Below are 25,032 nucleotides of genomic sequence, written 5' to 3'. Positions count from 1 at the left end.
AAACAGGGCCAGGATGTTGCAGCAAAGTTTTCCAAACTAGAGTGGCAAACGAATCTCACAAGTGTTAGATAAGCCTTGGTCATACCCGTTTAGGTAAGTGAATCTCCTTGATTCTGTCCGAAGGTACCACATCAGAGGAGGAGGACGGTCTGAAGTTATTGGACGGTTAGTCACAAGAATTGGACTCAGAACCCGGACCCGGCATATTTTCTTAGGAACTCAGACATATCACTTAACAGACAGCTCATACCACTCAACCTTAAAAGCCTGACACAGCCAGCCAAATAACCACCCAGGCCCCCTGTGATTCCTTTACATTCGGGAAAAACACACATGCCCTTCGGAGCAGGAGAATAACTTGCTAAACCAAGTGCCTAAGAGCAATTCCCCATCTCTTAATGAGTGTAATAACCCCTTCTTCCGCCACATTGACCTCATTGTCCAAGTTGACAATTTCTTGGTGCAGGGATTTACTGCAGATTTCCATGGCTTTACTTCATGCAGAGCCAAGACTTCATGTGACTGTGGAGTCTTCTCCACCCTCTCCATGATCATGTGAATTTTTTTGGATTAGACTATTGAGGTCTTAGGCAAGAGTTAAGTTCTGCACCTTCTGCTCATATCTGAGCTAAAGATGATGCGTGCAGCAATTATTGACTGTAGAATTTCTTTTAAAATACGTTTATTAACGGCTGATCCTCATGTGAGTGCTAGGCACCTTTGTGCTAGTCTTTTCATGCTTGCATTCATTTAACCAGGGCCAGAGATTAATTTCCTTTGCATTATCATTGCAGTGGTGACCTGCAGTAAATGTTGAGTTATGGCTAAACTTATCACAAGATACTGTTGCTGTTCATCATATCTAGCAATAATTCTCATTTTTACTCAATACCTCAAAATGGAGAAGCAGCGAGATTCCTACAGTAAATCTTGCAAGATATTGTCTGTTAACATTTAATGCATGCCACCATGGTATAGTAAATAATTCCTTCTGTAAAACACCTAGAACTTATCCCATTTTATTATTTTGAACACTGGCAAAGGCACAAACAAAGGCCAACTTGTGTATTAAACAATATCTATGAGATCTTTAAAAAGTCATCATTATATCAAATTAGCATTCCCCATCTCACATGCATTAGCACTCTGTGACGTTCAGCTAGAAAATATGCGTTACTCAGCGTTGGATACGTAAGAATTGCCATACCAGTTCACACCAATAGTTTATGGTGATGTGTTTGGGTTTTTTTTATATCCCGTCAGGGGAAAAGAAGCTGCAAGAGGAAGCATGACTCAGCCTTTTGTGTAAGCTGTCAAGAGACAGAAAGCAGAAATAATTTGAAGAACGTGCTGGAACCACGGATTGTCCCTCCCGAGCAGGATGTCCTGGTCACGACACAAACTACTCCCAGTTCCTCCTGCTCCCTCACCCTGGTTCTGCCCCAGACACAGAATTTGGGAGTTCGGGTCTTTTCAAGCTGATAAGAGAAACGAACCCAGCATTTTCCATAATTCCTAGGCTGGAATATTACAGGATCATTAGTCCGTTCTCTTCGCCCTGGGACTGCCATTTTAAACATCTGCCTTTTTTAAGGGTCCCAGTGCTGCCCCGCTTCTGTTGTTTTCCTGGAACCCATCTTCCCTGTGTGGTGTGCATTCTGCCTTACGCAGTCGTCTTTACTGTCTAATGCTATATACTACAATGAGAATTTTTACAATCTGAAAGTCATAATTTTAATGACTTTACAGACCATAATAGGTATCATAACATATACCTTAAATGGCTGTTTTGGGGAGATATGGGTTCATTATTTTCACTTTAGAATCAAATCACCCCCTCCCAAATAAAACAATACAATTTTATTCAAGTGATTATTTGCTTCTAGGACAATTTTTCTGTAACATTTTCATGCACGCACTTTTTTAAAAACACATTTGTAGAGATTGACCAAATTATTTATACTGAGATATAACCTAGACAGAAAAGCTTACAAAACACTCTACAGGCTCTGATTCCTGGTCCAGTAGAAGTGACCGGTTCTGCCTCTGAGTGGCAATAAGAGAAGCTATTTAGGCAGAACATCCAAATCAAGCCTCTTCATTGGTCTGTTCCCCTCACATTTGCAGAGCATCCAGAACTGTTGTATCAAACAGCTCTTCTAGCACTCATTTATGTGCCCGCTGTCTATGAATTTGTGTAATCCCCATTTGAACCTCCAGTACTCTTTGCCTCTGCAACCTCCTGTGACAGCAAGTGCCAGAAAGTCACAGCCCTCAGGGTAAGGAACTATTAGCTGGTTTAAATCAATCTCCTAATTTTATATAGTGCTGAAGTTGCACCCTAAGTATTCAGATTTAATTTAAGACGACTCGCTGTGACCTCCATACGTAACTTGAGTTGTCTATAAAGAGCTAGGGCGTTAGCAGATTCAAGTGTTTACTTCAGCAAGTCAATTATGCTGCTTTCTTTTAATCATACCCAATAAGACAAACACCCTGCAAGGATTTAAAAAAATGAACCATTGCTTCTTCTATTATTTCAGACAGAAAACCAAAAACCACTGGGAAAGCATATGACCGGAGCTCGCATATGATGCAAACACAAACTGCAATCAAAGTGTGATTGGGAAGGCTTGAGGGAAAAATATCAGTATGAAAAAGGAGCATCAATACGGAATTCAATAACTGAAGTCACACAAAATGGCTATTTTACAAGTAAAGTAAGGCTACAAAAGGCAGGAGGGAAGAGCACGTGATGGAACCAAAACAAGCATCAAAACCACGCTCCAGCACATATTGATGATGTGCATCTTCCTTTTCTTTGGGCTTTTGCTCCTTTAAAAACAGAGGATATTTACTGTCCTAAACACATACAAAATGACTACGCTGTGTGCTACTTTTAGTCAAATTTCATCTTCTCAGTGTAGTACTCCAACAAGATACCATCCCATATTTGAACATATGCTTGCTTCATTAGCACTTACACTTGCATGGGAGAGAGATTGAATGCAATTTCCGTGAATATTGCAAAAGATGTACGCCAATATAGATGGAAATACTAATAGCCTGCAGTGACAAATCACTGTTTTATTTTAATCTCAGAGTTCTTTATGATAGATTGAAATAATCCATTTTTTCATGAAAGATACCCAGGCACATACAGATCTAATCATCATAATTGGTAATAATAATTTTGTTGGAAGAATGTGCTAAGATTGATCAATAAGAAATCCTCATGGCAGGTAGCATACAAACAAACTGGTAGCAGTAGCCAATTCCCATCTTAAAGAGCTTATGACCTAAGTATGAAAACATCGGTGACAGATCCAAAAGTAGAACCTAAAAATAGGAAAAAAAAGTCCCAAACTGGAGCCAGATGGACCCTGCCCAGTATCCTGCAGTGAGACTTCTGGAAAGGAATAAAAACCCCACAACACTGGCAACTTACAAAATGCTACTGCTTTCAAAGCTAGACATTTGGGAAGAGACATGACTTCCTGGGCTTAATATCATAAAGTCCACCAAGAGAACCCTGAGGCATCCAAAACCACAGCAAATTTATTAGTAATAAACCTCAATAGAGAAGTGCTCACAGTGTATATGGAGGAACTGGACTTTCCCAGGACAAGAGAAAACAGAAAAAAGAATGACTCTAGGCAACTGAAAAGGACACAGGTGGAAAGTTTTCCCAAGAAATTAGGCAGTTATCCAGATAAAACATCCACCTCAAAACAACCAAACCAGAAAAATTCAGTCAAGCTGAGACGAATTCAAGAGGTATCTCAGTGCCTGCAAACTTGTATTCCTTGCCAGAAAAAAAATCACAGGTGGACAACCTTCCGTAGCTCTAATTGAAAGTCAAAGGCTCCTGAAATTACTTACACATTTTTGCAAGCATTGCCTGAAGTGCTTTCTGTTTGCTTCTGATCCCATAATGCAACTTTCAGCCCTCACGCAAGCTTCCTAATCCTTTAGCAGTTATGGCTACAAGTTGCCAATATAATTTTATGTTTGATCCCCCTGCTCTCAAAATGTGCTGCTGTGCAACTCCAAATGAACTCTGTTAGCACTGACCATGAAATCACTTGCTGTGATTTGTTTGCATATATATTGAAAAATCAAGTGATGTTAGCTCAGATTTGTGAAGAAGGGGTGGGGGCAGAGAAAGGAAAAAAATCTCAGTTGCCTACAATCCATAAACTGAACCACCTGCTGCTTAACACTGCAGGGGCTCTTGTACTTTCTCCATACCTTGTATCTATTTATGGCTCACACAGCAATATCTAGTAAAACAAGGTTAACTTTGAGTTAATGCAGCGGCAAGTTTATTACAGGTATAAACACAATGGTCAGAGAATAGGTCAAAGAAAGGTAATGAATGGCATCATTGAATTTCACTCTAAACCCGTAAGAAACACACAAGAAGCTGATGCTCTTGTGCCTAACCCTTCCTTAAACAACATCCCTTCCATGCACAGGATGTTTTTACATACAAAGGGCCCAGACGACTGCTGGTGTAAATCGGCGTAGCTACACTGACTTGTATGGGACGATGCCAACCGAGGGTCTGGCACAAACATCGTGATATGAGGCCAGGAATGACAAACGCTAAGCAGAACAAAGGAATTCAATCCAGGGAAAAATGAGAAATCAGTATTCTTCATTATGAGCACTACTTGTCTCCACCAGCTGATTGTTCCAAAGTGATGGAGAATAAATTCTGGCCTCAGCAGATCTGCTGTATTGTAAATCCAGACTGATAACTCCACTGCACCCAGCAGTGTTTGTTTTATATTTAGCAGCGGTCCTAGCAAAGGACTGAAATGGTAGGACTCCGTCACAGTGCTACAGGCTGCGTTCCTCGCTAAGCTCTGGCTCTCAAAAGCACTTCCACAGTTTGTCCCCTCTGAGTCACTGGACCGCTCACGTGGGGAATAATCAGGAGGAGGAAGAGGAGGCAGGGAGAAGTTGCCAATACTGAATCAACGCAGCAGAACCGTCACGGCATCTTGTGCGTGCTACAGTGCTCTACATGGCATGTTTTTCAGCTGCCTTCTTTCGCTGTGCTCCATCTGATGCATGCCCTGCACCCAGAATTAAAAAGCACTGTAGCTGTGAAGGTTAATAATTGACAATGGACAGTAAAGAGTATCTTAGCCATCTAGTTGAAAGTCAATGATGCTAAACGCATAATTGTCCAGTACAGCTATATTTGTTTCAGGTATACTGCAGAACATTTTCTCATGCCCAAGATATTACTCTCCTGTGATCGCAGGAATATCTGAGCCAGATCAGCCTGCAAATGCTTCTTGAGGAAATTGGGTTTCTCCGCTCTATTAGGAGCATTTCATTTTTATGATTAAAATCAGAAAACAATGTTCTTCCCAGTAAAAGTGAAATGTGCAAAATACGACTTTCCTATAACTAGGTTTCCAAATACTTATCTAAAGTGCTCTGAAAAGGCATTAATAAATAAGGATGAAAAATGAAAACTGCATAGCTAACATGTTTCATAAACTGTATTTGCTGTGAGTTATGGACAACATGCTTTAGAGAAATAATAATAATAGTTTACACTTCTGTACAGCACCTTTCAGTCGAGAGACTTCCATAAATAAAATACGGAGCTTTAATCAGAAAGGAAGGCATCGATTTCTCCATTACACAAAATTAGGTAAATCAAGGCAAAGACTAATAACCAGCCAACAGTTAAAACCACAGCAGACAAATTTCTGCGTAGACCCTTATTGACTGAAGTACTTTGATATGTGCTCATGATCCACTCGAATCAAAGGGACATCAGGCTATAGCTAAAATTAAGCCTATACCTATGTAGTTGGAGTTTGTGTGTTTTGGAGACGTGGTGGTGTTGCACTGGGATGGGTTATTGTTTCACGGATAGACAGAGAAAAATATGAACGCATAGATGGAAGAATCAAGACTGTATCTCATTCCAGAAAGCATGCTATTTTGGAAGATCTTTCCAGCAAAACAAGGAAGCACTTCTGACAGATCCTAAAGATGTTTAGCCAACTGGTTCCTGCCATCATGATAGAAATTGGGTACCAAAATACTTGTGATGCTCTGGACCGAAATGATTTAACCAAACGTCATACAGGTAGGCTTGGGCTGTATGAAGTGCCCCAGGCACCACATTGCCAGCTGGATCTATCTCTGTTATCTCAGCTAACAGTCAAAATTTTGTGTGGTGGGTGAGTCATTGAGCACACTGTGGAGAAGAAAAACTACGTTTTCACTCTAGTGCATGAGCTCAGATCACACAATGGCAGAAAAAATATGCAGAAGACAAAGTACATACAGAGAATGTAATGCAACAGACAAATGGAAGTAACTGAGAGGCCTTTTCTTCAACGTAACCAAAAAACCCTAGGTTCGAAGGCTTTGCCTCTTGTAGATCATAAAAAGGGGGAGAGCAGCAGGCTTTTGCGCGTTACACAGGTCTAAAAATGTGCCACTTTGCTTGTGACAAAGGACAGCTGAGAAGAAAGGAGTACAGGTTGAATTTTGATTAAAAAAATATTAATAATGAAAGTACTTGAGGCAAAAAGGAAAAAAAAAAAAAAAGGAGGGAGGATTACTTGGCATACAGGGGTATGCAGGAAGCTCTGAAAGACCAGAATAATGTACCATCAAAACACAACCATTTTAAAAGAGTACCTTTTCTTCCCTGCTCAGGTTGTCGTCTTTTGTTCCATCTCATTTCAGTGACCATCAATACATCTGTCTGTTCCCTTCTCAGCTGGCTGTGGTTGACAGTAATCCAATTGGATATAAGCCCAGATGCATTTCTTTCTTTCTTCCTTCTTTGTAATCTGTATAAAAACCAAAATCCACAAAAGACTAGCATTACTTACAATTCAAAGCCAACCTCTATTTCAAACTAAGCCCCCGCCCTAGCAGCCAGAAAAAAAATCACAGGAAATTTATTAGAGAAATTAAGCTGATAAAAAGCATTTCCCTTCCCCTCAATGCCTGTACTCTTTTAGTGGTGCGGGGCAACCTGACTCTGATAATCTAATCCCCTAAATATAATACATAAAAGAGTTGTGAGCCATCTTTAACTGGCTGAGAACACCGAACCCTGCAGTAACAGGGTGGCCAACTTCACAATTTCACGCAGGGAATCACACAGAGCGGTTGAGGTTGGAAGGGCCCCATTGGAGATCGTCTGAGTCCAACCCCTTGCTCGAAGCAGGGCCAGCTACAGCAGGGTGCTCACGATCTTGTCCGGTTGGGCTTTGAATATCTCCAAGGATGGAGACTCCACGAAAGCTCTCTGGGCAACCTCTTCCAGAATTTGACCACCCACACAGTAAAAAACCCCAAAGTTTCTGTTGCCAGAAGTCACAAACTTCCAGTTGTCATCATGACGGGAATCTCCGTTTCCCAGCTGGCTAAGCATGGATTCTGCCTGCACTTCCTTCAGTACAGCTGGGGCTTTGGGCAAGTCTCGAAGTGCAAGGTCTCAAAGATCCCATCACTCTCTTTCCCATCATCTCAGATACAGCACAGCCTGCCGACTTCCTCCTGCACCTCCTTTACATGGCAAAACAGACCCTCCACCACCGCACAGCTCCTGCGGGCACGGAGATCATCCCTGCCCCATCCCAGCCTCAGCGCGGGACACCAGGCATTCCCCGCAGCCCAAGACCTGCACAGCTGTGTCCTCCCACAGCAGCTCATTCTGCACCGAGGTCTCTGATGACAAGGAATAGCTGCTCCAGACTGCGCCGGTGTCACCGCCGTTGCTGAGCACACGGGTGCTGTCCTCGGCGGAGTTCCCGGTCCCCTTCTGCGTGCCCTTCTCCACGAACCGTCGTGCAACGCGCTGTGACTTTCGGCTGCTTCGGTTGCACACAGCGCTGCGTTTGCTGCTGTAAGCTCGCGGAGCTGTGCTTACAGCAGGGCTCTCCCTCCTACCTGCTGGAAGGGCGCGTGACCCTCACAGTTGACCCTCAGTTTGATTAACTGTTTTTTGCAAACCTTTCTTCTTAGTATGACGTTTCTTTGTTGGAGAGAGGCAACTTCAATGGTGCGGTTTTAGAAAAGGACAAAGGACAAGGAAACGGATCAGAAACGGACCCCTGAGAGAAACTTTCTCAGTTGCTGTAGAATTTCAGCCCTGGTTGCAGACATTCTGAAGAGGTACTGAACTATCCGGGGGCAAAGGCCACCATGCTATTCTTGATTGCCTCCCGAGATCTCCTAAAATTCAGTAGCTGCCTTGCCGATTCAATATGGCCATGCTTTGGTGCCTAAGAAAGCATTATTGAGGATCCCACTCCTCCTTTTTCTTTTTAGATAAATGATAACATCTAAGTCTTCAGAGAAAAGGCTGAAAACATAATTTAAGTTTACCTTCAAGTCTCAAAACCCAGGACAAAATCGACATTTCTCTCCCCTGGCTCCCTTCTGTTTTAGCACACCCGATTCCAGATAAGTGAGTATTCAGAACCGATAATGCTGTTGGATGCTTTTCAGCTTTGGCTAACAGGGTTGACACATTCCTACTAGATTTTAGTAACAACTGGCCGTATCTGCACCTGCGGGGAACTCAGCAGGGGCCAAAGGCCGCACACGGAGGCAAGAAACAGCCCATGAGAAATGACCGGCCAGGCAGCACCTTCCAAATTTATTTGAGCATCTGCAGGCACCGCGGAGCAGTCTGCGCATCCTGCTGCAGACAGCAGCCTACGGAGCCAGCGTGCTGCGTAACACCTGCAGAGCCGTGGGGACCTGGTACACACAGGATCCCTGCCTTCTGGAATTGCTTGCATTTTGTCTTCCTCAGGTCTATGTCAGTCGGCACTAATGTGAATGCAGTAAGGGAATTGAAAATCTCTGGCTCTGACTTCTGTCAATTTTATCTACCCCGTTCGGGTATCTGCCTGCAGGACATTCCTCTGGCCTCACAAACACCAGTTAGCTGCACAAACTTCTTATATACACCTCCTCCTCTAGCATATGTATTACAAAATGCACTATTTTGTGCTCTTCAGAGCCAGCTAGCAGCTCTCCTTGTTACATAAGCCTGGGCGGAGAGATTGATATTTGTTGAATATCTTCCTCTTCACGAGCTTGAGTTGACCGGGGTTTCCAGTTCTTCCTTCTCTAATTCAGCCTCATTTGAATCTACCCTGAAACAAGGGAGGCTAGAAGGTCTCAGCAGGAATGTTTAAGATGACAAAATGGTCTTGGGTAAAAGAAAGAACTTGAGAAAACTTAGGAAACAGAAATTGAATCTCCGTTTCTTCCACAGATACCCTCTCATGACTTGAAAGCGAGCACACAATCTTTCTAGATGCTATATTCTCACTAGTGCAAGAGATGCAAGTAGTTACCCATCACCAGTTCATCAGTACTGCCTCCAACACAGGGTTTGGTCAGTGCTTGTTCCCAGGGTATCACAGCTCTAATAGTAGTAACAGAGCTCATTGCTAATGGCAAACAAACCAGGAAACACAACCATGAGGATTTCATAACCTAAACTTCAGCGGTCTTCACAGTAATGCCAGGACCCATAACCAGCAAGAAATTTCATTTCCCAATTTTCCAGTATCCTTTAGTAGCCGCTAATGCATACGGACTACTACCAACTACCAGAAACACAATAAGTAAGTCCCTTTGTATTCCACCTTGACCTTTATCTGCCTCTTGACAACATTTAAAAAAAGTATTTTAACCAGAGATGGTTAAAACCCAACCTCATTATTTATGAAGCAGGTATTTTCCCCTCTCCTGTTGCCTCCTTTGCGCCACTTAATCACCATGGTCATTAATTTGAAATAGCACTAATTGCCATCTTCTGGCCTTTCAAAGCACATCTCGCCCATCTTCACTGGCAAGACCTAAACACAGAAAAAACAGGGTTTGAGTCTTGTCAAAGCCAGAGAGGACGACAAGGGAGAATGTGCTAAGATACACCCAAGCTGGTGAAGAGGAGGTGTAAAAGACACCATCTGGATATCCCGCATCACAGGGTGGATTTGCGCAAAATTAGGATAGACAACGTTCAAGTGGTAACATTACTACCCTCCTTCAGGGCAGCCCCAGTTACTTTAAATTTAGCGCTTTAGTGAACCATTACAACGGCTATATCGGGTCAAAGAGTCCAAAGGGTCCATCCAGCCCTGTCTTAGCATGGCACGTTGGGACAGCGGTACGAGAAACCGCACATGAAGCAAAACGTACGCTCTCCTAGCCACCAGCTACAGGGCTCTCAAGGACTCCATTGCCCTATCTTCTCAGATATCCCACCTAATAAGCAGACACTCTGAAGCTCTTCTAAAGACCCCCGTGCATAAAAGAGCATTTGCTTTCACAATTTTGCTAATGTTCTGGAAATCTGCGTATTTCCAGGAGGCAACCTGAACCAAGAAAGTCTGCCGGCTACTTCTCTGTGGAGACAGACATGCTAAAATAAAGACACCACACAAAGTTAGAGGCCAATGTGAGGTAACAGGCTGGTAATGTCCCATCTCTGTTATTCAAGGATAATTGAGCCTAACATATTTCAAGACAAAAGCCCCTGCCCAAAGTCAGCTGGACTCTGGCTCATGCTAAACTAATAGAATTTAGGACAAAAAGGAATTATTAGCTCCCCTAGTGTGACATGCTGTGGAGTTGCTCAGTATTGAGGCCAAGCTAAATGAATCCATTCCCAGGCTCAGAAGGCAAACCAAAACTGAAACGGACTTTGAATGTTATCTTTGTGTTTGTGTAAAGTTTCTTCTTTTCATCTTTGGTCATTTCTTTGCGCCAATTAGTTCCAAATGAGGGAAGAGGTGGAAACTGCAGCATCTTCTGACAAAATCTGTCTTCTGTTAAATTTACAGCTCAGTTTTATACACCTAAAAAATTCTCACACTTCAAATAAGCCAAGGACAAACTTGAATATCTGAAATGAACCTCCAAACCTTTTGAATTTTCCCCAGCATATGCAAGGAAGGCAGCTGCCAATCTCAGTATACATCTAGTTAGACTGCTATTCAGAAATATATAGTAACTATTTTATAACAAAGTCTTGCTATGATTCAGTTTACGCTTGAGTTTCCATATTCTATGACTAAATATTGGTTACACAAGAAGAATTTTGGCCCGGTTTTTCCAACGCTGATCATGGCATCTATTTGCGCAATTAACTAATAGTGACACTGATTTGTCTTTCGTTTGTGCATCTCATCTGTTTAAACTGCTAAACATTAATTTGTAATACTGTTTGCAGAAGCTGGAGTGTGTTTGAAAAGTACCTAATCCTGCTTCCACTTACACTGGCGGAATCAATGAAGTTTTGCCACAGAAAAACCCATGCATGATGCCAGCTGGGCCATTTATCTTTGGGATGAGAGAGAAACTCCACATTTTTTGGTCTTAAGACCTCCTGTGGCACACAGGCACTCTAGGCGTACGTCTAAAACGTTGTGCTAAGCCCAAACACAAGGATGAATGATTGCTTTTTTCACAAAACAGCTCCCCGTGCCCCATGAGCTCCTACACTCCAGGGAAAGCTGTGTCTTCACGGCCTTAATTGGAGAAGTCCAGAGCTGAAGCTGCATTTGACTCCACAGGTGGCTGCATTGAACTAAAGCAGACCTGGGATCTCGTGAACACTTCCCTCTTCAAACACAAAACCACTGGTTTGTTGAACCACTACCAAACTGTATTTGCAAGCTGGAAACAGAACAGAAAAAGTAAAAATAAAGCAAGTTCAGCAGGCTTAGGGATCACAGCTTTGTTGCAAAGTTTTTCAAGTTAAATCCAAGCTTAGCTGAAGGAACGATGCGGCCTTTCTCCTTGTGTTTCTCTGCACAGGGCACGTCCACAAATAAACATTTAAGAAACGCAATCTTTCTCCCTCTCTCTCGCTTCCTACCACTGTGATTTACAAGGTGAAATTAAAAATACACACATCCCAGTGCTTGGGGTTTTACATCTTGGGTCACTGATTTATAAAAGCTGCCACTGAATTTTAAATGCTTCGTTTTGATTTAGAAATCATTGCTTGAAAGTTGCATTTATCTCAAATATTCAGCTGTATTGCACATCACTGAAAATCTGATTTACGGATTGCAAAATGTATGCAGACAGACTACAAAACATATTTATAGATCGCTCCCCCTAATAATGATATATGCAGCTCACCCACCCAAAAGATAGGCACATATTCATACACATGTGTAAATGCATATATGTGTATATATCTCACATATTTATGTTAAAACCTTCTCTCCCTAACCACATTTTTGATGGTAAGATCAGGTACCATGTCAACATATAATGAGAGGCTCTGTGATGCCTTCCTTCCACCCCCTCACCTTATCATTCCTGCTAACACATATAATATTCAGCTTTAAGCTCTATTTCCAGCTCCCCAGGTGCCTCTTTCTCCTGCTGCTGCTGTCAAAGGCAGAGAGGCTGGATCCCAGCACGAGAGACTGGAGTCAAAAGATTGCAAAACCAGGCAAAACTTGCAAAACAAGTAATTGGATCTTCATCCCATCTCTTTGGTGAGGGTGCGGGATTGCTTCTCTTGTCCTCTCTCCTCACCAAGCTTACCTCTCCCCGCTGGGCTAGAACGAGACTAGAGATTTAATGGAACCACGGGGGCATTGCTTTCCTTAAAATTGAAAGGAAAAGACCTGCTTTTCCTTCTGGACTCATAGCATGAACACTGGAAGAAAAGGAGGAAGGCCAAATCCTTCACAGGAAGATGGAAGGACATACAGAGGAGCACGTTTCACAACAGCTTCATTTTCTTTTCCCAATTCCATTTCTTTAAGAGCCAACAATTCCTGATTTTTCATATACAAAGCACATCATCTGCTAATGGCATCACACAATGCCTCATCACCCACTCATTTTTATTAAATAAGCCCAATGGTAGTAAGAAGTCGGGTCCTATTGTGTGAGAGGCTCTAAAAAGGTCTGGCCATACGGCAGCCTTTTCCACCAAATGTTCTCAATCTAAACCGTCACCTTTTGCAGGTAGTAGAGAGTGGGAAGCAATGAGATGGTTAAAAAATGCATAAAGTAGATATACACAATATTTTAGTCAGTCATTACCACTAATCACAGGTTTCCCCACCCACTTAGTTATTTTCAGCTTGAAGTGTATTACACTCTTGATGCTACTGGACAGGGGACATTGGCTGGCATTGCCCTGACAGAGAGCCAGGGGCTTATCCCTGCTTCGCATCACGGCCTCCACCAATTCAACACCACAAATCCACATACTCACACCTCCATTCATACTTGCCCCTGCATCCTCCTGCCCGATTGCTGCAGCCGAGACCAAATGCACAGAGTAGTTCGTTAGCAAAACCGCTCCTGAGGCAGTATCCCTGGTCCCCGGACAGGGTTAGCATCCCTTCTAACCGCTGCCTACAGACTTGTTCTGGGCAGTTGTGATTTTTCCACTCAGCAGCAGCTGAACTGATGTCCCTTGTCCACCTCCTGGGGATGTTCTAAGGCTTAATTGATTCCTACTGCGCGGTGCTTTGAGATCACCAGACAAAAGGCAGAGAGAGGTGTGAAAAGGGTATTTAGAGCATCTTGATGTTGGGCAAAGGACCAGAGCAAAAACAACCTAGGAAACCGTATTTTGCAGTTCACCCTTATGCTGGCTTCAACATGCAGGGGTTAACTTCACCCTGTGCTCGTGATTAAAAAATAGCTAGCCTAGTCATTCGCAATTATTTATAGGCTGAAGAGGTGGCATATATTGTGCTAGCAGCACTTTTCAAGCTGATTAAGCTTGCATTACAACTTCATGTACAGTGAGGTCTGCTGACAGCTGGTTGTTCTTACAGCTTAAGAATTATACTCTTATCAAATCACAGGCAGAACTGCATTAGATTTTCCTCCCTCCTTCCCCAAAGGCCACCAAGAACACCAGGTATCTGGGGTGGGATAGGAAAGAGAGGAAGATCCTCTTTAATCTGTGTCATATACTGGAACAGATCAGAAGTAGATCCATCACGAATCTACCTTACCCATCCGGCCTCATATTATTCAAGCTCCTCCCCGCTGTTAAAGGCTTTCCCTTGATCTGCTAAGCTAAGGAGGAGGTTTCGTTGTCCTTACTTCAGGGGTGTCACAGGGAAGCACAGCTTCACATCCGCAGTTAAATTCCTAAATAGTACGAGGGCTGTGATTTTAAGGATGAGTCAGCACGGCACAACGTGGTCTGTCCCCTAAAAAGGGAGGCATTTGTAGGATTGAAATTCGATTCATCCTTTCTACAGACTAAAGAGATGGGGCTTATCCATGGATAAGATGTGGTAGCTCTCAACGCTGTCTTTAACAGAGGTCTTATAGTTTACTCAGCATCTGAGAGCTGAAAACGCTGAAGAAGTCAGGCACCTTGGGAAAGCCTTTGAAAACCTGATGCCAAACCTCTCTGAATCCAAATCCAGAAGTTTGCATGGACCACACAACAATCCTGTCCTACTGATCCGTATCTTCTGTATTCTTTTCCACCAGAACTGAGCAAAACTGATGGAGTACATTGCAAATTCCCTTCTTGATATCGGTGTCAGTGACTGAAGAGATTGCAGGGCTATCAGAGAAGTGGAAGTGGTGTATCTCCCAGCCCTCGGAGTCCCTTCAGTGCTAAAAACTGTCCCAGAGGAGGAGATGCACACATGGAGGGAAGGAAGGTGAAAACAAACATTTGGGGCAGTTATTTGCTCAACTTTCTGTACAACAAATGCCCTATGCATAGTATGTTTAGAGAGCATTAATAGGTATTTATTCAGTCAGAAGGCAGGTTTATGAAGATACTCTATAAAATTACAATGTTGAGCAGAGATAAATAACAATAATAAGAATATAATATACGTGAATCCATTATCTGACTTAAATCAGAGTAATTAAAAGCTACATATTTCAGCTGCTGAAAGTGGTAATTCAAGTCATACTGCAACTTTACGGACACATTTCCATTAAGACCATCAGTTATGAGTAATATAATTTCCTCTTCACTGAGCATTGCTTACCTAATTTCACCTTTTCCTTAATAATACACATTACTTAATTCTCCAAACAGCTGTGTAATTTAACTAGGCGTGGTAAAAATCCACCGATTAGCCTGCCTGCAATTCTGAACATGCAAAGCAATATACAGAATATGATTCTTCAAAAAAGGTTTCAAATTTAGGACAGCAATGGGATTTGGGGCAATGGTCTAAAAGGTGCAATTACGATAATATGCTAGGAAGGCAAAAGATTAAGCTTTTTATTATTCTGCAACATTTTTTATATTTTATTGCCAATAATTACACAGGTTTCTTTTCTATTTTCATTGCCTCAACATCTCCCAGGTTAATTATGTTGTCAAGATCATGTCAAAAAGCCACTGCTAAAATTATGATTCTCATTACATGATGATCTAATCAATTTTGTGTGGTAATTTTGGTCCAACCTATTCTACCAACATACACATCCTGTACATGGAAAAATCTATTTCTCTGTCACACTATATTATACTGTTGTTCTTGTGCCACTACAGTTAAGAGCCTGTCAGCACTTCTGCTACAACCTTTTATATCCAAGGTTTATAATATAGACATTAAAAAAAAAAAAAAATCACTTCTGGCTGACATTTGACAGGCATTTTCATTATGGAGGCCAATTATATTTATTTGGAATTTTGGTTCCATTTGAATAGGGAGTCTCAAGTCTCACCTGTGTTATCCAAAGAGCTGTTGAAACTAGGGATAGAGGCAGGAACCAGGACCACAAATCTAAACCACTCTTGAAAAAGAAAATAAAAGCCTTGCTTGGTAGTTAGCTCTGCAGATCAGGGCAACACTGCCGCTACTCTGTCCATCACTTCACTAAGGGCTCAGCTCTACCAGCATCACAGAGCTGAACTACAGGGCATTAACCAAACACACAATTATTGGAGGATCTGCACCCCAGCAAATGGCAGATGATGAGATACAAACAACCCCTGAAAACATCCCGAACAAGTAGTTAAAATGACCATGTTCTGTGTGAAGCTCTTGGTCTTATTGTTGATAAAGATCAACAACTGTTTAAGTCTGTGTATACAGGATGTTACATAAATAGGGAATTACCAGTTCATAAGCCTTGTTCTGGGAGAGTAAACACTTCTGGTGTTCAGCCATAGCTGAAAACATGACATAAAAGCTCGGAAGCAAGTGGGAGAGCCTAGAGATGGCCAGCTCTAAGGAGAAAATGCAAAAGGAACTGTTCGTACTTTCTCATCGCCATGGTTAACTAGATACATTTCAGTCCTGCCTGCATGCCCACATCTTGTGTTTGCTTCCTACAAACATTTCGGTGGTTGGCTTTTCACTGCCAAAAATGTCTCGGGGAGGGGAATTTTAAAATGGCATATGTGAATATGCATAGCGGCAATGTTTTAAAACATATCCACACTGAAGTTTTTGCTCCAGAACAGCTTGCATGATCAGTAGTCAAAAATAATGCTGAGTGGTTTACCAGGCTTATCACAGAATGAATGACAGAGCTTGTGTCACAGACTTCCAGCTCCTAGAGTGAACAAGAAAGATGGAAATAACTAATCCACTAGAGAAAACTGAAATGTGCTCATGAAACGTAGCTGCTCCTAGCAGTAGTAAGGCTGAATTACATCCCTATGCAAAGGCCAAACGCGTTACTCCAGCCCCACCAAGATCCAAGCAGTGCAGAGAGCTCAGAAAATTGCACAGTGAATATGCTCCACTTCAAGTGAATTATTCAGCACAAAAATATTTTCCAAGATGTAATTACCTTGGCACACTTTGTTCAAAGAGGGATACAGGTGGAGAAGGTATTAAAATCCTAATCTCTTTGATCACAATGTGCTAGTCTCTCGCAATCCCTAAACAGCTTACACAACAATTTAAAACACATGTGATTTCAAAGTAGAATTCAATATATATACAAATAAGAAATCAGGCAGTACCATTAAAAAAGGTGGGTCAGATGCACTCGGAGCAGCCTAGCTCAAATGAGTTCAGCAGCAGTATCAAAGCATCTATTAGCTAGGGATCAGGCACAAGCAGTAGTGAGTTCTACTGCTGGCAAGGTACGGATTTTAAATGGGCTTTGCATCTAATAACACATCTGAACTCTCATATAAAAACAAAAGCATTCCCTCCTTGTACCACTCAGAATCATAAAAAAGCAGGTTTATTCAACACCTGCTCTGAATTCTTCCAAACTGCATATACATTTATTTAAAAAAATAGGAAAAAATGGTCATTGGAAAGCATGCAAAAATAATTTCCAGTTCATTTTTAAGTCGTGCGTATGCTGTGGGCTAAGAGCAGCAGAGGGATCCACGAGGACACTCGAGACGTCTACCCAGAGCAGCACGATGCTCTCCAGAGGCTCATTTACAGAAAGCCAGTTCACCCACCCTGGCAGTATGGACAAGCCCACACACTCTCTAAATGACTTGCCTAAAAGCCAGTTAAACGCCAGTCCTGCAAAAGGCTGAAATGTAGGGTCTCCAACGGGTCAGTAGCGGACAGAAATTTAAAGGTGGGGAGAAGACAGAGAAGATAAAGGACCAGGAGTCCCTCCCTTAGCACCACCAAATACATTCTGTGGTGCAGCCGCAGTCACGTAGCAAGGCAGCCCTGTCCCTCTTCCTCTCATCCCATCCCAAGCAGGGTTCATCTGCCTTTGGCTTGCATTTGTAAATGGTAGCAGTAGCTCTATTTCCCTTGCCCGGGACAACTACTGCCTCTTTCTCTAACACCTTGCCCCTTCTGTAGGGACTTAGGATGTCTTAGATTCTCTTCGAGGAGCTTGAGCTGACAAACAGACCAACTCCTGACCTCTTAAAAGCAAGAAACCAAACTTAACCTCTGCTGAGGTTTGACACATATGATAAATGTGCTTCATACAAACAAGCGACTGATATTTTTTTCTGCTTAGCCAATGCCTCTGTAATTTTTCAACTGATAGTCAATCATCAGTGAAGTGTAAATAGGTTGCTATGTGGATTGGCTAAGATACCTATTAATCAACCAGATTAAAAAGCTGATGGCAAATCTCCAATAATTATGCAGCATAATTAAAAGGCTGGGAAGCCTGATTTAGGGCTTATTAGCCCTCTAAGTCCTTCATTAGCCATATTAGTTTCCTGCATCAGATCCCAAAGGGAAAATATTACTCTTGCACTGTAAGTCACAAATATCTGACCAGTACACTCAAATATTACACTCACTCCTGAATTTTCCAACCTTTGGAATGTCAGTGTACAAACCCAAATGGTTTTGCCCTACACTTTTTAAGCAGAGACAATACCCACACATTTTATGTATGGCAAATGCCCTTTTTCATAGGGTAAACCAAAAAAGAAATCCATGATGAACAACCTATTTTATCCCAATGGATATACCCCTGTCCTCCTGATCTTTAAAATGAGTGAAAGATACTGATCTTGGTTAATGAAACATCTTGACATATATCTGGGTTTTTTTTCATCTTATGCATGTCTATATTTTTCAGGTATATTTACTCTTGGACCGTGGGAAAGAGAAGAGAGGGCAAATCAGTGACTCCCCCTTCACAAAGGCAACCAAAACCTCAAGTCGGCTACCATTACGCAGCCTTGCCACGTTTGTCCCTCTTTAATTAGCATTAGACTATCTCTTCAAATTTGCCACTAAAACTTAAGATGATGGAGGCAAACGTAGATGACAAGGGCTGAGTTCACACAAGCTGTCCAGTAAATCAGTCCACTTCCCTATGTGCAAGATCTACGAAAAAAAAGATAATTCCCCCCAAACTTAAATGGTCCAACGTGCTGAGGTCATGAGAATCCTGAAGACGTGAAAGCGATGTCAGGAAACTCTAGAGATCTCCGGGTGCTCCGTAGATGGGGAGAGAGTTTACCTGGGATCAAGACATAACACTTTCACACCGAGATCACCTAGCTGAGCTGAGTTTCTTCTCATCAGCGTGGGATTGTCCCCTCCCAACATTTGTGAGGCAGAGCTGTAAATTGTAGGACACAAATGCCAAACCAGAGAAGCTATTACTGCACAGACAGCATCTGGTACCTTTTGATGGGCTGCATAAGCAGATGCCATTGCACAAATGCCAGGGCTTCTCAAGTGGTTCACCCAGCGTGATATCAACTGGCTACCTTCCCATTATGCTACCAGCTGCCAATGATTCTTCTGGGCAACCTTCTCACCTTTGAGCAAGAATTGACATACAGCTCTGTAAAGCTAAGGAAGATATGTCATTTTTTTCCTTCAATAAAAATAGATGTCTTCTGGGTTAATAGGTACTGTGCTGTAGCTCAACATCTTCCAGTGTCACCTTTTCATTTTCTCTGCCGTCTTCCCCATCGCACTGGAATCCCAGCCCTCACCTATGATGGGAGCGCAACCAGACACTCAACAAGTCCCCCATAGGAACTTCTCATGCTGTAATTTTGGCTACCCATTCCCACACTACTGTCACATTGATTAAACAAGCACTGCAGAGCAGTACATAAGAGTCCCTTCCTGAACACAGGCACAAACAGGTCTATTCTTACCTTAGTTTCTCTCTTTCAAGTAAAAAACCCCATTGCTCCACAACTCTGCTGCTTCTTTCATCTCTAGACTGCATCTCATCTTTAGACTGTGGGTTGTCTTGGACAGGTATTGGCACAGTCCCTCTAGCATGGTTCTGCTCTTTAGTTCTTAATGAACTTTATTGCTATAATCTCGATCTTGTTTGCATTTGGTGAGAAAAAACTCATTTACATGATCAGATAGAGCACGCTTTCCTGACAGAACCAGTCAAAACAGGAGCTGCCACTCAGCTGAGGATAATCATGTAAGTCCACCCTTGCCATCTAAATCAGGGCAGGATCTACCCCACCCATCACCGTGGCGTCTAGGCTGCCATTCTCTGTTATGAAATAACTGCCCGTCCTCCAGCACACCTGTGAAACGAGAAGCTCCTCCTGTCTTCCTCCTTAACAGAGCTTTCCAAGCCTGATGAATTATTATTTTGGCTGGGCCGGCAATAAGCTAATCAGAGCTGCTTGTTTCTAAAAGCCTCCGAAGCAAAATCCAGATTGCTGCTTGTCTCTGTGGTGCTGAGGCACCACTCTCCCTAGCACTAAGGATGCTGCTTTTCTACAAAACAACATCCCTGCTGTAAAACGTGAAGGGATCTGTTAATTAAGTCAGATTGCCAGTGGCTCCTGGTGGGGAGGCAGCTGCACTGCATGTTCCAGTGTTTTAAAAGCATCCTGGTGTTCAAGAACATTGTCATTATTTTCTGTATAGCATCCTCCCGAACATCATTAAACACGCTGAAGCAACACATTTGCTTGTATATCACATCGCAGGTGATCAGGTTTCACTGGAAGACTACGACTGCGTTATCGTGTCTACTTTGCACGCATCCTTCCCTTCCACCCTTCCATGTGGGAAGAGATGGTCCTGGTTTTAAAGAGCTTACAGCCTAAATGCATGAAAAGAGGAGATAAGGGCTAAAACCAATCAACAGACAGTTGGGGTGAGAAGAACAAGGTAACAACAATTATTTTCAGTGTTTCAAGCAGGCAGAGCCGGCCAGCTGCTTCGTCATCACTTGCACTTAGATTCTCACTACAGCTTCATCCCCTTTACTGATGCATGAAAAGGTCAACCCAGAAAAAGGCCCAGAAGCCCCCGGTTCCACCTGTAGAAGAATTGTTGACCCTGTCATCATGGAAAATAGCCATAGACTGTGTGAAGAAAAAGATGTCACAATTCTGGCCAAGCTTTAGGGTTTTGTGAGGAGAGTCAGGGATTGCAATACCACACCGATGCTAAGCAGCGAAACCCAAAGGGCTCTAATTCCGCTACTCATCCTCTGGCTGAGCAAGCACAGCTATGCTGCATCTAGAGCGTACCGGCACCTCACCCAGACTTGTTCAAAGCCAGTGTGGTAGGCAACGAGGAGCTAAGAGCTCGGATAACGACCTCGTCTCCTGTGTGAGGTCTGCTGCTGCGCACGGGCGGCTATCGGTATCCCGGTTGGGTAGTTCAAAGCCAGCTCGGGCAGCCCTACGCAAGCTACGCTCACCGCTGTGGGGCCAAAGTCTTCCTCACCCACCTGCGGACTGCAGACGTGAGAACGCTGAACCAGGCACCATCACAGCGCTGTCAGGAGAGAGCAGAAGGAAGAAGGTGGCGTGGGTTTTTGGATCGCTGCAAGGGGTCTTTGCAGAGAGGACAAAAGCATTTATGGAGAAATTGGGCTGCTGAGAAAGGCCGGCACGTGGGTTGGGAAGGGCGTGGGTGAATGACTGGGCAGAGCATAAGAGGTGACAGCGCAAGCAGGACCAAGCTGTGAAGACCTTTTAAATAAGGACAAGCAGTTCCCTCCGCAGGGTATCCACAGTCCAGAGCGGAAGCCTGATCATTCTGTTCTGACCGTTTTAGGTCGGTAAGGGCAAGATGCATCTGCTCAGCTGTTGAAAAGAGAAAAACCAGGTTCACTGGATGTCTCCCTGATCGCAGAGATACCAGCAGACCTCTTGGAGCACCTCATTAGGATCCAGTGCTTTCAGTTTGTCTGAGGAAACTGACACCAGGGCACAGGCAATTCCAGTTTTATCTTAGCAAAATTGCCTCGATTTTAAAATTATGCATATCTATGATGGGAATAAATACATCTCATTCAGCTTCTAGTCAACAGAGGAAAAACCACATATGTGAGTTAACCCCCCCATGTACTAACAGCGCATCTTAATAAATCCTCATCTAACTAAGCCCTTTAAAGCTTTAAGCTGACAATCACCTATATAAACTGAAAATCCCAAGTATGATTTGATTCTTACACAGACACGCTTTCTCGGTATCGGCAACACAACTTTGGAGAATCTGCAACGTAATGAAAGCTTTAGGGCTAGGAGCACCCTTCCATACGCTCGAACACCTTCCTTTCTCTGGAACCAAGAAGAGGAGCACATGGAGATAACAGAGCTTCTCACTTCGGTGGTTCAAGTGCCAAGATCCTACCACACAGAGCCTCATTTTTGTTCTGTTCCCAAAATACTAAGAAGGCATAAAAATAAATTAAATAGCCCTTGTGGAACACCAGTGCCGAGGGGGCAGAGACAACGGCAGTCTCTGCTATTCCGAATCCCGTGATGTATTAAGCAGGCCAAATAGCTGAAGGGAGTTCTATACGATGCAGTTAGATCAGCGCTCCTCTTCTGATGCCATTCACTAGGAAGTAAGAGCTTAATCAGTAGGGTCAGAGTGAATGAGATGTGGAATCTGAAAGTCACCTTCTCCTACCACCAAACAATAGGGACCCCTCTAGCTAAAGAGAGGACAACGCAGGGAAAGCTTTTTCTGCTGGTCTGTACTGGACCTATTCTAGGCAGAGCACCTGGGTTTTCAGTTAATAAAGCGGGGCCAAGAGATAACTGCTACTATTACAAATAATTGCCAGGAAAAAAAATGCATTAGGGTAAGAAAATACAGAGCACATAAAAGCTCTCATTAACATTCTTTATACGTGCTTATCATGATTTTTATACAGGGTTAAATATATTTTCTGGTGACTAACACTGCAAGGCTGAGGATTAAAAAGGATAATGTACAATGTGATTTATGAAGTTTTAATGGAAAATCCCCATGGGTTGTGTATAAATCTTATTTATAGCTTTAAAAGTATGTAATATACTTATTGTATATTTTAAAAACTGTGGGAGTGCAGTCCCTGTCATAGTTAATCCATTAAAAAAAGCAACTCCTAGGGGGCTCCCAGGGATAAAGCATTTGATATTTTAGAGACTATCAGTGTGTTCAGCGTGAAATGTCCAATATGATTTAGTTAGTGGGGGAGAAAAGGGGAATAAAAGAACCCAAACTGTCTTGAAGGAAGGAACAAAATGGCTGTTTTAGAAGTAAGCTCAAACCATTTGGATAAAGGTGATGAGTGTGCAGGGGAATTAAATAACTCGCTGTGGGCTCTGTCCTGATGCTTCTGCTAGCTAATCTCTGCTGGAAGCCTGAACTTTGAGCTCCATCTTTGTTTTAAGATTAGAAGAGCCACTACAGGGCCTTGCATCTTAGTTGTCAAATGATGCACATTCTCCTAGATTAAGTTAATCATATTAAATTGAACCCACGGAATCCAGTAGCTATATTTGGGGAGGGAAGGCATGGTATTGCCTATCTGTTTTTGTTAAGTTGCTTCCTCTTATCTTTGTGAAAGTCTTTTTTTTCTTTTTCCTAAAGGTTATGGAATCAATTTTACATCAATTCAGGATATTAGCTCATGGGCTCTGGGCTTTAGACTTAAAGGGGGGGGGGGGGGGGTGGGGGGGGATGAAAGAGAGTCTGAAAAAAAATTTTGTTGCCACCAATGTAGATAAGCCACTAAGAAATTTTCTGTTTCAGACCATGCAGGTTTGTTCTTTTCAGTGGTGAATGTTCATCCTTTGGGCATCAGCCCAAAATAGCCATATAGCTCCTAATGAAGAAGTAAGATTATCTTGCGAGATAAAATCAGGCTTTATGAAAGATCCTGACATATACTGTGTTAGGCTGTTGTTTGGTTATCTTTAATAATAGGAAAAAATCCTAGGGTCTGGCCAGGGAAACAAAAATCCCTAATCTCATCTAAGTTAGGTACAGAGGATTGAATAAGGGTGTCTGAAAGTTAATTTTGCTTTCTTGTATTTCTTGCAGTTTCTTAGAAGGATGTTGATATATGGGAATTCCTAGACTAGACAATCAGAGCCAATGATTCATTTCCAACGTGCCAAAATGAGCTAGCATGGTACTTTGGATGAGAATATTGCATGAAATAAGATTTTTTTAATGATGTTTCTGAGAAATGATGATTCTTCTCTCCTAACACACTCCACTCAGATTTATTCTAATTATGTCATGTTGCTCAATGTTATTGCTGGTGCCTTAATAACAATGTGAGGTGTTCAGACATATTTCAGCCTACCCAGGGAATAAAAGGTAAGCATGTGCTAGACACCTTTTGGAAGCCGCTAGACATGATCATTCAGGGAATATATTGCTGTTTCTTACATTTTACATCCAGGTCAACTGCTGATTTTCTACTTCAACAAGGCGACATGAGGATACAAAGCAGGATTCACTGCTGTGGAAATCAGAAAGACAATAAGGAGCACCCTCACGAAACTGGATGTTTTTCATGCAATTGTAATAAATCTGCCTTTCAATGGAGCATAGACATTGCAGGAAAGGCCATCCCCCCCAGGCCAAGCACACCCACACAGAAAGAGACAGTCCCCACTTGAATTAACCTACAAGCTAAATCAACTGAGTAAATAAAGGAAACGTTAACATCATGAATTACAGAAGGAACACAAGTCTTCCCAGCCTTGCAGTGCTGCATCTTATCAGTGCATCACACTTTTGTTTCCCAAGGTAAGACTATGATCCAAATCTGCCTTCTCCCTTTCAAGTTCACACATAGAGATATATCTCATCTCTTTTATGCACAGGTCCCTGTGAAAAAAAACCTAGCAATGCTGGAGCATCAGAAGGAGTTCCCATCTCCAGTAAATGTACTGGAATCCTCTAGGCTTGTCTAGTGCAGTCCTCACCTTCTTCCTTGGGGGAATAAATCAGGGCCCCACAGAACGATGGAGGGAATGGCTATAGAGTTATTCCCTCTCAGAAGAAATCGTCCAGATCTTTCTACATCATCCCTTTCCATGGTGTCTTCATTGCCGCTGTTTTTAACCTTGATAAATTGGCACATGCAGCCTGTTTCTTCTTCCTGCAGTAAATTACCTGCTTCAGCGATGGTGCCACATACCAGCTGCACTCAACATATGGCACGCAGAGGACTGCCAGCGAGGCCCATTATGTCCTGATGTTCGGTTCATTTGAAAAGATGTCGTGCAGCGTGAGCCTAGGCAGAACTGCCACTCCCTCCGAGCTGTGATCGCTGGAGAAGGGTTTCGCATCATGGATACTTCAGGCATCTAATTCAGGTGAAACTCAGTGGATTCGGGCAACGAACCTTAGCGCCCTTTATGGG

The 25,032-nt window shown here is 42.7% G+C and overlaps 1 protein-coding gene across 1 annotated transcript in view; it reads right to left on the bottom strand.

Annotated features, from left to right (window-relative positions):
- The window catches only part of TGFA (transforming growth factor alpha), a 128,757-nt gene extending 109,041 nt beyond the window's left edge, over positions 1-19,716 (bottom strand). The window contains exons 1-2 of the mRNA XM_030035941.1: positions 19,550-19,716; positions 6,679-6,833 (exon numbers count right to left, since the gene is read on the bottom strand). Of these exons, the coding sequence (XP_029891801.1) occupies positions 6,679-6,833; positions 19,550-19,623 (229 nt within the window). The 5' untranslated portion in view covers positions 19,624-19,716. The remainder of the gene's footprint in view (positions 1-6,678; positions 6,834-19,549) is intronic.
- Positions 19,717-25,032: the final 5,316 nt, after the last annotated feature.

This window comes from Aquila chrysaetos, chromosome 13 (assembly GCF_900496995.4).
Source record: "Aquila chrysaetos chrysaetos chromosome 13, bAquChr1.4, whole genome shotgun sequence".
Classification (NCBI taxonomy): domain Eukaryota; kingdom Metazoa; phylum Chordata; class Aves; order Accipitriformes; family Accipitridae; genus Aquila; species Aquila chrysaetos.
The sequence above is the reverse complement of the archived record's forward strand: the minus strand, read 5'-3'. Positions and strand labels throughout refer to the sequence as shown.